This window comes from Podarcis pityusensis, assembly GCF_964106645.2.
Source record: "Podarcis pityusensis genome assembly, chromosome: 1".
In the NCBI taxonomy this organism is placed as follows: Eukaryota; Metazoa; Chordata; class Lepidosauria; order Squamata; family Lacertidae; genus Podarcis; species Podarcis pityusensis.
The window spans coordinates 134,831,920-134,848,931 of NC_138028.1; the positions used below are offsets into that span (position 1 = coordinate 134,831,920).

Genomic DNA, 17,012 nt, shown 5'->3' on the forward strand with positions numbered 1-17,012 from the left:
ATGTCATGTGCAAAAACACTACAGTGGTACCTTGGTTCTCAAACTTAATCCGTTCCAGAAGTCTGTTCCAAAACCAAGGCGCGCTTTCCCATAGAAAGTAATGCAAAATGGATTAATCTGTTCCAGACTTTTAAAAACAACCCTAAAACAGCAATTTAACATGAATTTTACTATCTAACGAGACCTTTGATATATAAAATGAAAGCAATAAACAATGTACTGCAGTCAATCAGTAGCTGAACTGGGTTCCATACAGTCACAAAAACAAAAAACGAGCCGCAAAATAAATAGCAAAAACAGACAGACCTCAGTGTAACTCTCAAAATGGAAGTATGGCACTCAAATCGTCAGTATAACACTCAAAATGGAGCATGTTCACTTCCGGAAAAAGTTCGCAAACCAAGGCATTTGAGAACCAAGGTACCACTGTACTCTATGCACAGCGTGAAGTTCTATACTTGCTCCTGTATTGCTAGATGGAACCAGATAGCTCGAGACAATCTGCTGGGACCTCTTACTATTTGATTTTATTCAGTTTGTAACAATTTATTAATGAATCAAAAGGTATGCATTATTTTCTCTGTACAGGCAAGGACCAATTTAGGTGCGTCCGAATGATACGCAATCATGCACATGAGCGTAGCACCGAACTTGGAAATAGCCCCAAAATGTTGTAAAGATGACATGAAAACGGGCAGAACGGACTTAGGCTCCGTTGACTCGTGGGGGTCCGGAACAGAAACCCCGCACAAAACAAGTGTTGCCTGTATTGTACAGTGACTTCATGTGAAAGGAAATTTGAAGGAAGAGGGAGATCTGGCAAAGTGAAAAATCTGATGGGTCTAATGCACAGAATCATAAAATTGTGGAGTTGGAAGGGACCATGAGGGTCATCTAGTCCGACCCCTTGCAGTGCAGGAATCTTATGTCCAATATTGGGCTCAAACCCATGACCCTTGAGATTAAGAGTCTCATGCTCTTCCAACTAAGCTATCTCAATATCCAGTTTCTGTTTGGGCTTTCCTTGAGGCTTGCCTAGATTAAGGTACTTTTAAGTTATGGTTGGGAAATGCTTGGTTTGACACCCTCATTTGATTTGATAGAATCAAGAACAGCCTCGCCCAATTGGATTTTTATTTTTTGTTTCTTTCAGTTGACCAAACCTCATATGAACCAGGTTAGTGCCTGAGTTTGTTTAGGTCACAGACAATGCAAACAGCTACAGAGTTACCTGAGCTTAACAGAGTTATTCATAGGAGCATGTTAGCAACGCACAGGGCTGGGCTTAGTGACTTTGTATGGGGAAAGCCAGCAACCACTGAGAAAATGCTGCTGTTGTTCAAGCAGAGCAATATCTTAGTAACCATGCTGTGCACACTGCAAGAGACACTGTGTATTTGAAAGGATTCTCTTTTCCTTTGTAATTCGGGACTGAAATTATCACAGAGACTTGATGGAAAATTTCGACAAAGAACCTGCAGGAAGAAAGAAGCAACACACATTAAAAAACAAACTACTGTCCTTTGTGATTTGAAGAGCCTGTTGCCTTGAAATTTTGTCAGGATGACAGACTCGGAGGTGGCTGATCACATGACTCGACTCAAACTCAAACTCCTTGAGAAGGTAAGGTAATTTTTCTAAGGTCATCTAGGTTATAACTTCCAACACAATTGTTTTTGCAAATTAGCTCTAAATTGGTAGTGGGCAAAGCAAAAATATCCAAAGCGGGATTTTTAACTAGTTAACTCTTCTGCCCTGTATCCATCCATGCTGATCAGCAAAGGAGTTTACAAACTCAGCACCCTGACAGCTAATATGTGATGTCCAGGCTACCCCTGTGTGTGTATCTGAAGAAGTGTGCAGGTCTCTAAGGTGCTACTGGGCAATTTTTTAATATATTTCGACAGTCTACCCTTATTCATGATGCATCAACTTCCCAACTTTCTAATATCAAAGTTAATATCTGCCTAGTTGAACATACTAACCTTCATTGGTTATATTTAGACTTGCTTATGTTTTGAAATAGGCCTTGTCTTAGCTATTTCCCCTCCCACATTTCCTTCATTCTCAAAGGCTTTTCTATGTTAAACTTACTAAAACCATGTTCACCCACTCATCCTCCCAGACCTACCTAATTTCTGGCCTAACACAATCCCACAAGTTACCGTATTTTTCGCCCCATAGGACGCACTTTTTCCCCTCCAAAAATGAAGGGGAAATGTGTGTGCGTCCTATGGAGCGAATGCAGGCTTTCGCTGAAGCCTGGAGAGCGAGAGGCATCGGTGCGCACCGACCCCTCTCGCTCTCCAGGCTTCAGGAAGCTATCCGCAAGCCTTGCAAGCCCGGTGGGAGTTCCCGGGGCTCACAAGGCTTGCAGGCAGCAGCCTGCAGCCCCGGCGAGTGTCCGCAAGCCTTGCGCGCCCGGCAGGAGGTCCCGCCGAGCGCGCGAGGCTTGGGGCAGCAGCCTGTCGCCCGAAGCACGGGGAGCCCTCCGGAGGGCTCCCCGTGCTTCGGGCGAGTGTCTGCAAGCCTTGCGCGCCTGGCAGGAGGTCCCGCCCAGCACGCGAGGCTTGGGGCTGCAGCTTGTCACCCAACGCACGGGGAGCCCTCCGGAGGGCTCCCCGTGCTTCGGGCAAGTGTCTGCAAGCCTTGCGCGCCCGGCAGAAGGTCCCGCCGAGCGCGCAAGGCTTGGGGCGGCAGCTTGTCGCCCGAAGCACGGGGAGCCCTCCGGAGGGCTCCCCGTGCTTCGGGCGAGTGTCTGCAAGCCTTGCGCGCCCGGCAGGAGGTCCCGCCGAGCGCGCAAGGCTTGGGGCGGCAGCTTGTCGCCCGAAGCACGGGGAGCCCTCCGGAGGGCTCCCCGTGCTTCGGGCGAGTGTCTGTAAGCCTCGCGCGCCCGGTGGGAGGTCCCGCCGAGCGCGCGAGGCTTGGGGCGGTAGCCTGCAGCCCGAAGCACGCGAGGCTTGGGGCGGCAGCCGCGGGGGGGGGGATAATTTTTTTTATTCATTTCCCCCCCCAAAAAAACGAGGTGCGTCCTATGGGCCGGTGCGTCCTATAGAACGAAAAATACGGTACTCAAGAATTCCCCTTATATACGCCACAGAAAAGAGCCAGGGTAGTCTAGTGCCGAGCTTTCCAAACTGTGTGTTGCGACCCGTTAGTGTGTAAGGGGTTGGTTTAACCTCTGGTTTGCTAGTGAAACTGAATTACTATGTTGTGAAATGATGCATGTCAAAATCCACCATGAAAAGTTGGGAGAGCTCTGCTCTAGTGGACGAAGTGCTGGAATAGGATAGGACCACAGAGATCAGGCTTCAAATCCCAGCACAGCCATAAAGCTCAGTGGGTGACCAAGATGGGCCAGTCATTTTCTCTCTCTCCACCTCACCCACCTGAGAGGGTTGTGAGGATCAAGCAGGCAGGAGGAGAACCAGGTATGCCACCTGGAGCTCCTGGGAGGAAAAGTGAGATCTAAATGTATTTTTACAAACAATTTTGTTTTTTTTACAATCCAGGAGTATAAAAATTGTATGAAATAATAGAAAATAAATTATAAACACATTTATATCCCACCTTTTCTCTACAGAGCTCCCCCTCTCCATTTTATTATCACAACAACCCTGTGAAGTAGGTTAGGCAGTGACTGGCCCACAGTTCCCCATTGGGGATTTGAACCTGGTCTCCGGGGTCCTACGCCAGCACTCTAACCACTCTAACCAACTTAAATCCTAAGAAGGAATGCAAGCACACTGGAAAGAATGGTCTTAGGACAAGCAGGAGCTAGAGGAGAGGGGTTCTGGTGAAAACATTCTTTAAGTACTAAGTATGACTCAACAGGGGACGCGGGTGAGGCTGTGGTGTAAACCACTGAGCCTTGGCTTACCGATCGGAAGGTTGGGGGTTCGAATCCCCATGATGGGGTGAGCTTCCGTTGTTCGGTCCCTGCTCCTGCCAACCTAGCAGGTCGAAAGCACGTCAAAGTGCAAGTAGATAAATAGGTACCACTCCGGCGGGAAGGTAAATGGCGTTTCTGCGTGCTGCTCTGGTTTTGCCAGAAGCGGCTTAGTCATGCTGGCCACATGACCTGGAAAAACTGCAGACAAATGTCGGCTCCCTTGGCCAGTAAAGCAAGATGAGCACCGCACCCCCAGAGTCATTCACAACTGGACTTAACCGTCAGGGGTCCTTTACCTTTACCTTTTTATGACTCAACATAAACTAGTGCTAACAACTCCCACTTTCACAGCACACAGATTGCACATATCTTTGTAGGTTTTGTGATGTTCAATTACTTGTTGACAGTCAAAGCTGAGGTTCTGAATTTTTTGTTAATCCTCATTCTGCTTTGATCCACAGAAACTAGAAAATGAACGCGAAAACATTGATGATTTGGAATCTTCCTTTTCTGCAGCAAGTAAGCAGTTAAAGCTCACTCATATCTCCGTATGAATCAATTTGTAATGTTGGTTTGAGGGAAAATGCATTAAACAGGATTTCTCAACATTTACTATCGGATAGATGTGGATTGTGGCAAACTTTCTCTGCATTCCATCCTCTACAGATCCATGGGCCTATAGGACTTCTGATGGTGAGGAAGGCAATGAAAACCCACCCTATATTATCATTATTTATTAGATTAGTTACCTTCACCATGTGGTCCCAGGACATGTTAGAACAACTTTAAAATACAATACTAAAAAGAGTTAAAACATAAGAGAATAGGGTGGGTTCCAAAGCACACATCCTGGGTGTCAAAACTAGGCTTAAGAGGCATATGACAAAAACGACACAATGAAGGTGCCAGACACCCCTTTGTGGGTAGAGAATTCCAGAACAGAGGTCCTTTCCCAGGCTGCTTCTTCCCAAATTTCTGAGGGTGGTGGAAATCCTGGAAGGGTCTGTAGGGAAGGATATTTGGGGCCTGAATCATTTAGGGCTTTAAATATTAGTGTGAGTGCCTTGAATTGGATCCATAAATGAACCACCAACTAAATGCCTTCTTCCCCCTCCTTTATCTATCCCCCTTTCCTTTGTTTTGTAAATTACTGAAAAATTGTAAAACTAAAGGAGATGGCAGACTCTTTCCAACTGTTTTTGCAGGGAATTACGGCAGCCATGGCAATGCATTGCAAAGTGCATTGAGACGAAGAAAGGATCTTCTGCAGCAGCTCAGGGTATGTTTCAAGCAGGGGGTTGGACTAGATGATCCTCAGGGTCCCTTCCATCTGTACAATTCTACATTTCTATGATTCAGTACTATGAAGTTTCTTCCAACACATGAAGGCTGCAGTCCTGCAGTCCTAAATTAGAGTACCTGAGAATAACTACTATTGAACTCGATAGACTTACTTCTGAGGAGACACATATATATAAGGTCAGATTGTTAAACTCTTGGAAGTCTCTAAGGATGCTGTTAAGAGTTTTCTTTGGAGGGAAAAATTCTTGGATCCAGCATGGAATAGGCAGACCAGCCTGGTAATAGCTGGCTAAAGATGGGTCCTTAAGGAAACAAAGGAGTAGCTCTGTGCTGGGGAGGGGAGAAGGGGGGCCTCCCTCCCAAACTGTCTGTTAGTTAGAAAGACAAAAGGCCAGAGTTGGGAGTCTGCTGTTGAGTGAGCTAGGAGCTAGATGCAAAAACGTTGCTGGTTGGAAAAGGCAGAGAGAAAGCCGTAGCTGAATTCTGCTTGAATCCAAGGCTGTGGCTATGGGATAAACAAGACCTTCTTGGGGTGTCAATGCTGTGAACCCATCCACCATAGGCTCAGGTTGTATATATGTGTAAATAAAAAATAAGGACACCGCCATCTCCACTGTGCCGTATTCCCAAAAGGAAACATGAACCCTGTGCGAGTGCCTGGAACCCCTGGAATCTCTCACTACTTGGAGGCTGGGGTGGCAGACAACATGTTACCCCGCAGTCTGGGCAAAGCACATAGCTGTACAGCAGTTCAACTTAACTAAAACTTATGTGGTTCAAGTCAGCTTCGTCTCCTTCTGCTACTGCCTCCCATGGATTGGCTGGATGCAGAGGAGTGGTGGGAGGAGTGGATGGGACCCCCAAGGGAAGAAGGCTCAGAGCCAGGGGACTGGTGGTGGGATGAGGGAGAAGACTGGGAGGAGAAGGTGGTGTAAGCTGAAGAGGCAACAGGGTTTAGTGAGCAGGAAGAAGTTGTGGCAGAGAGCAGCCCAGAATCAGAGGCAGAGGAGGAGGCTGGGGGGTGGAGGCAAGAGGCAGAGATCAGGCAGGCTGCTGAAGAAGCCAGAGGTCTCCCCCTCCTGCAGTGATTAGTTCCCCTCCTCCCTGGTCTCCCAGAACCCACAGAGGTATGAAGAGGACAGAGCAAAGACAGACAAGACAGAGAGGTTGCTTGGGAAGGACGCAGGGGAGGAGGAATCTTAGGGAGCTGTGGGAAGACGGGGATGTTCAGTCCTCACTGGGGCAAGATCTACTGGCGAGAGTTACTGGGCTTACTGGACCTGAGCTATGTTGTTTCTTTGAATAAGTTAGTTTTGCTTTTCACATTTGGCTTATGTTAAACCCATTGGGCTTCTCATTCTTGATGGCATTCCATGGACTGGGTGAAATCTCAGTGGTTTGCGTCTCCCAGTAGACACAAATATTGTTGGCCCACCTTGCTGTCATTGCTCCTATCAAATCCAGAATCTCTCATACCAGCTTTAATGTTTAATGGAATTGGGAAGTGCAGTCACTGGTCTCCTATGTCATTAAAAATTTAAATATTTTTAGTAAATAGTCAAATCATTCATTTCTCACTGGTACACTTGGCATAACAAGGTTTGTGAATTAGAAAAAAATGCAACATAACTCATTTTTCCTCTTATAGAAAGCTTATATATTTGGTATTGTAGGAGCAAAATGTCCTGGAAGAGTTATCATTACCACGTGGCTTGCCAAGACTCCAGAGGAAGCACTTCAGACCAGAACCAGAACATTTCTACCAAATTCCTCCTCCGCTTCCTCCTCCTCCACCACCTGAACAGCCAAGGATTATCCAGCAGACAGTGAGTGCCTTATTATAAAAAAGAACTATACAGTTTGGAACTGCAAATGATGGATGCATAGATGAATGATGTATTTTCTCATTAACAGAAACCTGACGGTGGATAATCCTGTCTAAATTCCTGGCCCGAATTTCCTGGTGTTGATCATTCCTATTAACAGATGAAAGCTCCAGCACTGTGCGTGTGAAAGCATACTTGCACAGGTGTAATAATGGAGATTTTGCACATGAAAGATTTAGATCAACTTTGTTTGATTCAAAACTAATATATAAATGTAAAACTTAGAATTGGCTTGGGAAATCTATAGCAGAGTATTTTTAAAAAAACTTTTCGCTTTCAGATTATCTAACATAGTGTCAGGGACTATGCTGAGGAGGAATGGTGGGAACCTCCCCCTGCTTCTGATCAGGATCCTGAATCTTCCCAGGAGCAGGAGGACAGTACAGTAGTACCTCGGGTTACCAGACATAGAAGAAACTGTAAAAAATAATAATCCTTGATTAGTCCAATAATGAACTGAACACAAAATATGTATCAGTTTACAGTATTTGCTGCCTAGTGTATTGAGTACTGACAGGATTTAATCAAAGTCTAGGATTTTGGCTACACTTTGATCAGTTATTATTTTGTTTTTGCTTCCTTTCTTTTCCAAGTTGCCTCAGCAGCCAGCAACCATTATTCAGCAGATTCCTCAGCATCCACCGCTCATTACCCAGATTCCACCTCCGCAGCCTTGCCCAGGCCCTCGCTCTGGCAGTATTAAGGAAGGTGGGCAATCCCATATGCATTGAAAATGGGGAAACTTTTTCTGGGTGCATTGAAAACAGGGGGACTTTTTCTGGGTAGATGTAGGTTAAATGTGCAGAGAATGACAGAACATCTTACAACTCTGTGCATACTTAGGATTAAGATCCACTGAATTAAGTGAGATTTACATTTGAGTAAAGAGTCATGGAAACAGGCTGTGAGGCCCTTTTCAGATTTGCCTAGCATTTTTTCCATCTCACATCATCCCTCCTGCATATACAGCATAGCATGGAGAGATGCCTGCGTGAACCAAGGTGTGCCTCGCTACAAACTGCAGCAAGCTGGCAGCTCACATAGAACCAAACTTATTTCTGAGTTTATTTAACTGCACCACATTTTCAGAGAGTTATAGTATAATGGAGATGTAAACTATGCTGAATGCTTCCATGCAAGGAAAGCAGAGAGTGAACCCTTGAAGTATGTAGGAAAGTCAAATCATAGTAAGGGGACAGCCAGGATCTCTTCCTGTCTTTCTTTGGGTACCCCTATGACGCAGGATGCGGGTGATGCTGTGGTCTAAACCACTGAGCCCCTTGGGCTTGCCAGTTGGGAGGTTGGCGGTTCGAATCTGTGTGATGGTGTGAGCTTCCGTTGCTGTGTCCCAGTTTCTGCCAACCTAGCAGTTTGAAAGCATACCAGTGCAAGTAGATAAATAGGTACTGCTGCAGCGGGTAGGTAAACAGCATTGCCATGCACTCTGACTTCTGTCACAGGGTCCCATTGTGCCAGAAGCAGTTTAGTCATGCTGGCCACATGACCCGGAAAGCTGTCTGTGGACAAATGCCAGCTCCCTTGGCCTGAAGCAAGACTAGCCCTGCACCCCATAGTCGTCTTTGACTGGACTTAACCATCCAGGGGTCCTTTACCTTCTACCTTTTACCCCTAATGAGCAGAAAGACATTGATGGCTAGTCCCTTTCCTCTTCTGCCAATTACTCCATCTCCATTTTAGGAACGTACTTCCAGGGCCAAACCAGGTGTGACACAGCAGATATTTGAAGGAACTCCCAACTTTGGAAAAAACTTTGTGCAACTGGTGGGGCAGTCTGAATTTTATTGGACTAGAAGGGATGGGCTGCCTTCAGAATTATCCATCCTAGCTTCTTTCCTATGTATGGAAGTTCAGAAAATTGGATATTTGGGGTGTTTCCCATGAGGACAGAAAAGATCAGGAGATGCTTCATCGATTTTCAGCATCACATATAGACTGACACTTCAGTTACAAATTAATACAGTTAAAGCTCTTCGCCTCTGTTTTCCTGCATACAGAAGGACTGGTCTTGCCACCAGTGCTTTTTTCCTGGGGATACACAAAGGTATACAGTACTGGTACCTTTTTTTAAAAAAAGTTAAAGGTGTGGCACTTACTGTAACAACTTCATGGTGAGTACTGGCACCTTTTTTCTTAAAAAAGAAAAAGAAAAAGCACTGCTTGCCACACATTTGCATATACACTGGGTGCATTATTCCAACCTCTGGCAGACCTGTTGTCTACAATTACACAGTATGTGCCATTCCACAGATAGAAGGAATTCTAGAGGCATCTTTATTTCTTCCTTCCTGTTTACTAGTTTGCAAATAATCACTCCAAGTTACTTATATTGCTGATCTTTCATAGTTTAGAATACAAAGGAAACAGACAGAGCCGCTGCTGGGCTGGTTTTATTCAAAGGCTTCTGAGCTGAAAAGATGCAGGCTGCTTCTCCCTAGCAGTCTGTTGTGATCTCTGTAGTAAGCAGAGTGTTGTCTCTTGATCCTGATCTTCATGTTTTCCTAGATATGGTGGAAATGATGCTGATGCAAAATGCACAGATGCATCAGATTATTATGCAGAACATGATGTTGAAATCTCTGCCACCACCTGCTTATTCACCAGCTGGTGGGCATGGAGTTCCTGTGCTTCACCATGGACAACAGGTAAACTTGTTTTTAAAGGACACTGAATGTTAACCGATTGCCAAGGCGGGAGTCAGGAGAAGATCAGCAATAACTCACAAATTCAGAGAAACAAAACAGCTCAGGGCCAATGAGCACAACAACTGGTGGTGGTGGTGGGGATAACAAATAAAAAAGTGTACATTTGAAAAGAGAGCTTATGAGCTCCACAGAAGCTCTTCCTCCCCTCCATGCCATGCAGCTTGTAATTGTTACTTAAATAATGTTAACAATCTGGAAAGTGTGCAGAGGAGGGTGACCAAGAGAACAAGGGTGTGGGAAACAAGCCTTGTGAGGAACAGTTGGGGGAGTTGGGTTTGTTCAGCCTGGAAAAGAGGAGACTGAGTCAAATTATTTGAAGCCAAGCCAATAGCACAACTTTTCTATGGTGCCCAGTTGGGTCCCTTTTCCAATTTTGCACCACTAGAACTTGTACAATCCAAATTTCTAAGGTTAGTCCTTCATGTTCCAAAATGTGTCTCTAATGCTACTCTAAGACTAGAGACAGGCTTCACAAAAGTGGAGGCTAGAGTGTGGGTGACCATATTCAATTACTGGCTTAAACTACCTTTCTTTCCCCGTGGCCTTGCCCCACTAACTATTTAGTTGCAGTGGCAACTAAAATCTCATCCCTGGGCTTCTCTCCAGGTCTTCCACTTAACATGGGATATGATCAGGCTAAAGCACTCATTAAACAACACATAGAGGACACAGAGCAACAATTGGATCTAGCCAGGACTCCAACTTTTATTGCCAAGGAATCCACCAGGTACTTTGCCCCCCCTATGGCATATCTAACTAAACTCAAAGTTCCTAAACACCGAAGGGTTTTTCCCCTGGCTCTGTGTCATGCCCTCCCCTCTGCCTTTATTGAAGGTCAATACAGGAAGATTGACTACCGGGAGAGACAATGCCCCTGTGACTCGGGACAAATAGAAATGGTAGAGCATGTCCTTCTCTGGTGCCTGTACTACAGAGACACTCGTATTAGCCTGATTTCCCACTACTTCATAAGCACCAGGGGCAATTCTATACCTCCCTGCTGCTCTCAGATATCAATCCTGCTACAACACACACTGTTGCTAGATTCTGCACAGCAGTGCTCAAAATTCATCGGAGGAGGACCTGTGTCACAAACCAGATTTAATGAACATATCAGAGTGCTTTGTAAATTAATAGTTAAAATCTTTTTATATATCAACCTTTTATGCTCTTCCACACCCGCCCATTGGCTTCTTCTAGCTTCTTTTAAATTCTTATAGACTTTTATATTCACCTTCTGTTTTAATACCTTTTAGCTTCCCGATCAGAAGGTCGGCGGTTTGAATCCCTGCAACGGGGTGAGCTCCCGTTGCTCAGCCCCTGCTCCTGCCAACCTAGCAGTTCGAAAGCACGTCAAAGTGCAAGGAGATAAATAGGTACCGCTCCGGCGGGAAAGTAAACAGCATTTCCGTGCGCTGCTCTGGTTCGCCAGAAGTGGCTTAGTCATGCTGGTCACATGACCCGGAAGCTGTACGCCGGCTCCCTCGGCCAGTAAAGCGAGATGAGCGCCGCAACCCCAGAGCCGTCCGCGACTGGACCTAACAGTCAGACGTCCCTTTACCTTTACCTTTATGACCGTAATAAAGATTTGTATTGAGGAGACTTAGAGGTGATAGGATAACCATCTTAAAATATTTAAAGGGCTGTCACATGGAAGATGGAGCAAGTTTGTTTTCTTTTGCTCTGGAGGCTAGGACTCAAAGCAATGGCTTCAAGTTCCAAGAAATGAGCTTCTGACTAAATAACTTTCTGATAGTAAGAGCTGTTTGACAGTGGAACAGTCTCTCTTGGAAGGTAGTGGATTTTCCTTCCTTGGAGGTTTTGAAGCAGAGGTTGAATGGCCATCTGTCATGTATGATCTAGTTGAGATTCCTTCATTGCAGGGGGTTGGACTAGATGGCCCTTGGGTTTCCTTCCAACGCTACAATTGTATGAAATTTGGAAGACATCATGATTTTATTACCAAATCCAGACTAAAACCAGATTGAAATGGATCTAGATAATCCATCTCATTCAGAAACTCCTGGAGCTGAGATGCTAATGTTTAGTAGGGAGGGAGCACTGGCTATGCCAAGGAGGTGCTTTGTGTCTCTTTGAGAGAGGCATGAACATATAGCACCAGCTCTGACCTGGCAGCACTGGCTGTCAATTGTTTATATCAGGGGTTGTCAACCTGGTCCCTCCTGCCCACTGGTGGGCGTTTCAGGATTCTAGGTGGGCGGTAGGGGGTTCTACACACAAGCTGAATCCTCCTTTCATTGAGGTGGGTGGTAAGGAAATTTTACCATCAAGAAAGATGCATTGGTGGGCAGTAGGTATAAAAAGGTTGAGTACCCCTGGTTTATATACTGAATTCAAAGGGATGGTTTTGACCTTTAAAGCCTTATGCAGCTCATGACTTGACACATAAAGGACCACCTTTACCCATATGAACCTGCCCAGATCCTGAGATCATTCTCTGAGACCCTTCTCTGCATGCCACCTCCAAGAAAAGGTCCAGAAGTTTGTGATGAAAGGAGTGGCTTTTTATGTAGTAGCCTCCCCATCTATGGAATGCTATTCCCAGGGAGACCCACCTTGCATCATCAACATTGTCATCATTTTGGTACTAGCTAGGCAAAGACTTTTGTTTTCCTGGGCATTTGACCAGAGATTAGTAGAGCAGCCACGCTAATCTCTAAAGCAGGAGGGGAAAACATTTTTGGCTCTGCAGGCCAAATTCTTCTCAGATCCCAGCCTTGCAGGCCAAGTATGCCCCTTGCACAGTGCTTTAAATCACCTGGGCTTCAGACTGCTCATCTGTTTGGTAGCACTGAGTTTGCTTTCTGTAGGCACTTGCTGTGTGAGTCAATTCTCCATGGGGAAACTCCAGGAGACTTTGGCTTTACTACCCATCAGCTGATAGGCAATAGAGCCAAATCCTGCTTTCCCTTCCAATGCGGAGTAGGGAGTGCACTTTAAGGCTCCCAGTTGTGCACTGGCAGCTTCATCCCTCCTTCCCTCACATCTAAGGTGTGGGGCAGGTGGGCGTGGTTTGGGGGAAACTGCCTCACAGGTCAAAGTTGAACCCCTGGCAGGCTAGGTTTGGCACACATGCTGGAGGTTCCCCATCCCTCCTATAATGTGTTCAACATGCTCTGCTCCCTTGCCAATCCAAGCATGGAAGAAAAGACAAGCAAGATGTGTTTTACTGAAACAGGCAGAAATTAGCTACCAACTGTTTGGAAAACATTTCTTACTATGCAGAAGTATTGATTTTACTAAGATCTTTGATCCAAAAAAATAAAACACGTGAAAGAGGAATATACTGCATACCTTGCAACGAGAAAGGTTATAATTTTACTTGACATTTCTTGCAGAGGAAACAGGCCAGTGGTTTATTGAAATTGTTTGTGGGGCTAAAACATAGAGGGATCTTAAGCCAAAAAGCTACAAACTGGATCAGCTTCAGAATCTGAACCTTATTCTTGCCTGTCCCAACCGCTGGGTGAATGTAACACACCTTCCTTTTCTTAACTACCTGCAGCTGACTGCTCCGCTTCTAGTAAGAACAGAGAAGTCACGACCCCCAACAGTGCATCACCACCACTACACACCTCCAGGGATGCCAGCCATCCCATCTCAGCTTGGCTTTTCCTTGGGCCCTTCTGTGATACAACCTGGCCTTGGCACACCACTGGGAGGATTCCCATCTAATTTACATCACCTGCCCATCCCAACATCTGCAGCGTATGTGTAAGTCAATATATGTAAGTCAACAGGCTGCTACTCTAAGAACATGGTTTCATCAGAAAGGTGCTGGTTTCTTACAGTATTCCCAATTCAGTTTTATTTCAATATTGTTACTGGCTGTAACAGAGGCACAAAAATAGAGCAGTACCTCGGTTTTCGAATGTAATCCATTCCTGGAAGACCGTTCAAGATCTGAAACGTTTGAAAACTGAAAACTCAATAGCTGACAGCTAGCTCTCAGGATCTTGCACTCAGCGGAAGCCGTGTGGTATGTTCGACTTCCGAGGCGTGTTTGAAAACCGAAGCACTTACTTTGGTTTACAGAGTTCAAAAACCAAAATGTTCATCAACAGAGACTTTTGAAAACTGAGGTACTACTGTACAATACCTAACATTATTTTGAGAACTAAGAAAGTAATTCAGGCTACTTTGGCTCAATTGTCAAGGCAGGCACCAGGTCTCATACGAGCTCCCAGCCCTCTGCAAACTCATATATAGGATGCTGCAGTTTTTAAGTGTCATACAAATGCCTTCTAAATGATAAAGCAAGGGTGCATGTATAAATTAATTCCTTGCAATGAATGCATATTTCTAATGGCTTGTTCTGTCTTCCAAGTGTACCTACCAATGGACTGCTTGGATTACCCCCGGGTTTGTAGACTTCTACAGTGCCTGACTAGCAAAGGTAACCAGAACACAGTCTTCCTGTGTCCATATTTGGTCCTTCTCTCCATGTGAAATTGGCCTCGTAGTCCAGGAGCCCACGTCATAATAAGTCTTAAGATGATTAAAGTTATGGCGTTTCTAAAGCAGCCAGCCTTATGAGGCATCTAGTGGGTGGCAAGCAGCCCACCCCTTTCTTGGGAAGATAATTAAATCAGAAGGTAAATGAGTGAAAGAAACTGTATGTGTTCAGGGATAGTGTGCATAATTCAGAACTGTCCAAACTGACTGACATTGTTTGGGATCATCTTTCTGTCCCCACCAGAAGGGGGTACTTGGCTGTTTCACTGACAGTAAATGGCTGAAACTGGCAGTTCTAGGTAGAGATCTCCTTCCTGCATCTTAAACTATCTACTCCAGAGATGCTTTAGCTGCCCACATCCTCACCTTAATCCCCACCAGCAATGGGGTCCAGTTCTGGGTACGACTTCAGATGACAATTCAACCGACACATCACTCAATATGCTTTCACTTCACTTCTCTCTTCACTATTAACTATTCCTGATCCAATCTTTTAGCTTTTCAGAAATAAGGTCATTGTTTACATTTTTAATAAAGATTTCAGAGCTGGCTGAAAACTCAACCGGCCTGTAATTTGCCACAGAGTTAAACATCTTGCCTCAGGGTTATTCATGGGTGAATAACAGTGAATCAATGAAAGAGAAGTTAAAAATAATAAAACATTTCAGTAGCACTGTTGTAAAAATACGAAGGGAGGTTTGAGACCCCTTGTGGGTCTATTGCGGTTGGAAAGAGGGGGTTGATTGTAACCAAGCAAAGTGAAGCAAGGCAGCTTTAAGCTCTGATCTTTTATTCTTAGTTGCAACTGGGTCCTTACAGATGAGCAGCAAAGAACCCTGTCGAAAGATGAGCAGGGAGCCTTCTAGCTTAGGTTTTTGGGCAGCATAAGGTGTCATAGATTCGTCATATTACACATGAAATGAGGTGCTGCAAAAGGTACACAGGTGCAAGGTAAAGATGCAGCGTGCAAATACATTTACATTTGACAGGCATGACAATCAGGAAGAGGGTTTTCGCTGGAGTTGATAGCAGGATTCTAGAAATAACAATAGAATTGAAGACTGGTGTGAGTGACAGACAGCAGAGCCAGACCAGTCCGGTGGTGCTTTTCCTCAGAAACTCCACCAGAAGGCGGGAGCCTCTCCCCCATTGGATACCTAGACAGCAAGCCAGAGGGGAGGGGGTGGAGCCAGCACTTTCGGGGAGAGAAAATAATAGGAGCTGTTTCTGAGGGAGATAAGTCCGTTAGGGCTGGATTTGGGGTGGGAGAAAGGGATTAGGAGAGGATTTGTCCGAGGGAGAACTGTTTCAGATCTGACTGGAACATCTGCTCTGAGGAGACTATCCATAGCCAAAGGAAGGAGCCTTGCCGCTTAGATAGGGAGACTGAGTTGAGGGTCTGGGGAAGATAGACAGGAGTTACCTGGAAGGCTGAGTCTGAGGCAAGAAAGGGAGAAGATGTGGTAATATGGACTCCAGTCAGGAGGGGCGGGTTCTTCTAGAAAGAGAAGACTCCCAAGCCAGTCACAAGGGGTGAGGGGATCCCCTGGGTCTGCTTTACTAATTCAAATACCTCAGGAGTGGGATTGTTAAGAAAGAGGGGAACTGAGGAAAAGTACCCCTCACTTGTGAACCAAAGAATTAATCTGTGAAGGAGGTTGTGCTGTGCAAAAATTACTTAATTTTACAGTGGTACCTCTGAATTGCGAACGGGATCCATTCCGGAGCCCCGTTCGCATCCTCAAGTGAACTTAACACGCGTCTGCGCGTTGTGATTCACCGCTTCTGCGCATGCGCATGACACATTTTGAGCGTCTGCGCATGCGTGAGCGGCGAAACCCAGAAGTAACGTGCTCTGTTACTTCCTGGTTGCCATGGAGTGCAACCCGAAAATGCTTAACTTGAAGCGTATTCATCCCGAGGTATGACTGTAACACCAGTAACAACTAATTAGCAGAAACTTAGTTAAGCCTTTTACCACCTATTCTAGAAGCAAGTGACATCTTTATATTTAGTTTAAGGTAACTTCTACTTGAAAGAATGCATTTCCTGAACCAACTTTATTTCACAAACTCCTTTTTAATAAAACTTTTCTTGTTTGTTTAACCAACTCCTGCCTAAGACTCTAATCCCTACGTTTTTCCTCACAAAAGACACCCCCACAAGATGAACTGTGGTAAAAGGTAGAAATTCCTTTAAGGGGCTTACCATGAGGTGTGCATGCAATATTTAATTGGGGCAGTAAGCAGGGTGAGTCTGCTGCTTTATTAATTGGTGGTAAGTGGTGGATCTGCTACAACTGGCATTCAGATGTGTGGTGAGAACTATTTAGCAAGGAGTCTTTTCTTTACAGCATGAAATGAGATTAAGAGTGCGGTGAACCCCTTCTTGGAAGGCAAGTGGACAACAATCTTGTGACCCGAAATAAGGAAGGAATGCAGTAAATGAAGATTACATTGGGCAATGTTTGCTTAAGGGAAGAGTTGTATCCATTTACAGTTTGCTTCAATAAAGTTTTAGCATCTTTGATACATAGCTATTCGTTTCATTCTCATAGTATGTTGTATTTATGGTTACACAATTGGTTATGTACATCCAAAGAATACTATCATTATACAAAGGTTTCATTATACATAGGTTTTAAACTATACTACAGTCTATATCTCCTTCATGGATCACTGACTTGTCATGGCGAAGGGGCTTGAATAACTCAGAGAAGCTATGGTTTTCCCA

At 45.1% G+C, this 17,012-nt stretch overlaps 1 protein-coding gene across 5 annotated transcripts; it reads left to right on the forward strand.

Annotated features, from left to right (window-relative positions):
• Positions 1–600: 600 nt before the first annotated feature.
• On the forward strand, positions 601–16,808 carry LOC308484336 (uncharacterized protein C21orf58). 5 transcript variants are annotated; one of them, XR_013989905.1, is made up of 9 exons: positions 601–1,623; positions 4,354–4,411; positions 5,065–5,171; positions 6,868–7,020; positions 7,674–7,788; positions 9,604–9,743; positions 13,330–13,552; positions 14,152–14,220; positions 16,633–16,808. XR_013989905.1 is itself a non-coding variant. In XM_081019192.1 (9 exons), the coding sequence occupies exons 1-8, from the start codon at positions 1,564–1,566 to the stop codon at positions 14,192–14,194; spliced, it is 885 nt and encodes a 294-aa protein (XP_080875318.1). In that variant the 5' UTR covers positions 739–1,563; the 3' UTR covers positions 14,195–14,220; positions 16,633–16,808. The 5 variants fall into 5 exon arrangements, 4 of the variants coding, with proteins under 4 accessions (XP_080875321.1, XP_080875318.1, XP_080875320.1 ...); XM_081019192.1 differs by having other exon boundaries at positions 739–1,623; positions 13,330–13,538; XM_081019193.1 differs by having other exon boundaries at positions 869–1,623; positions 5,098–5,171; positions 13,330–13,538.
• The last annotated feature ends 204 nt before the right edge of the window (positions 16,809–17,012 follow it).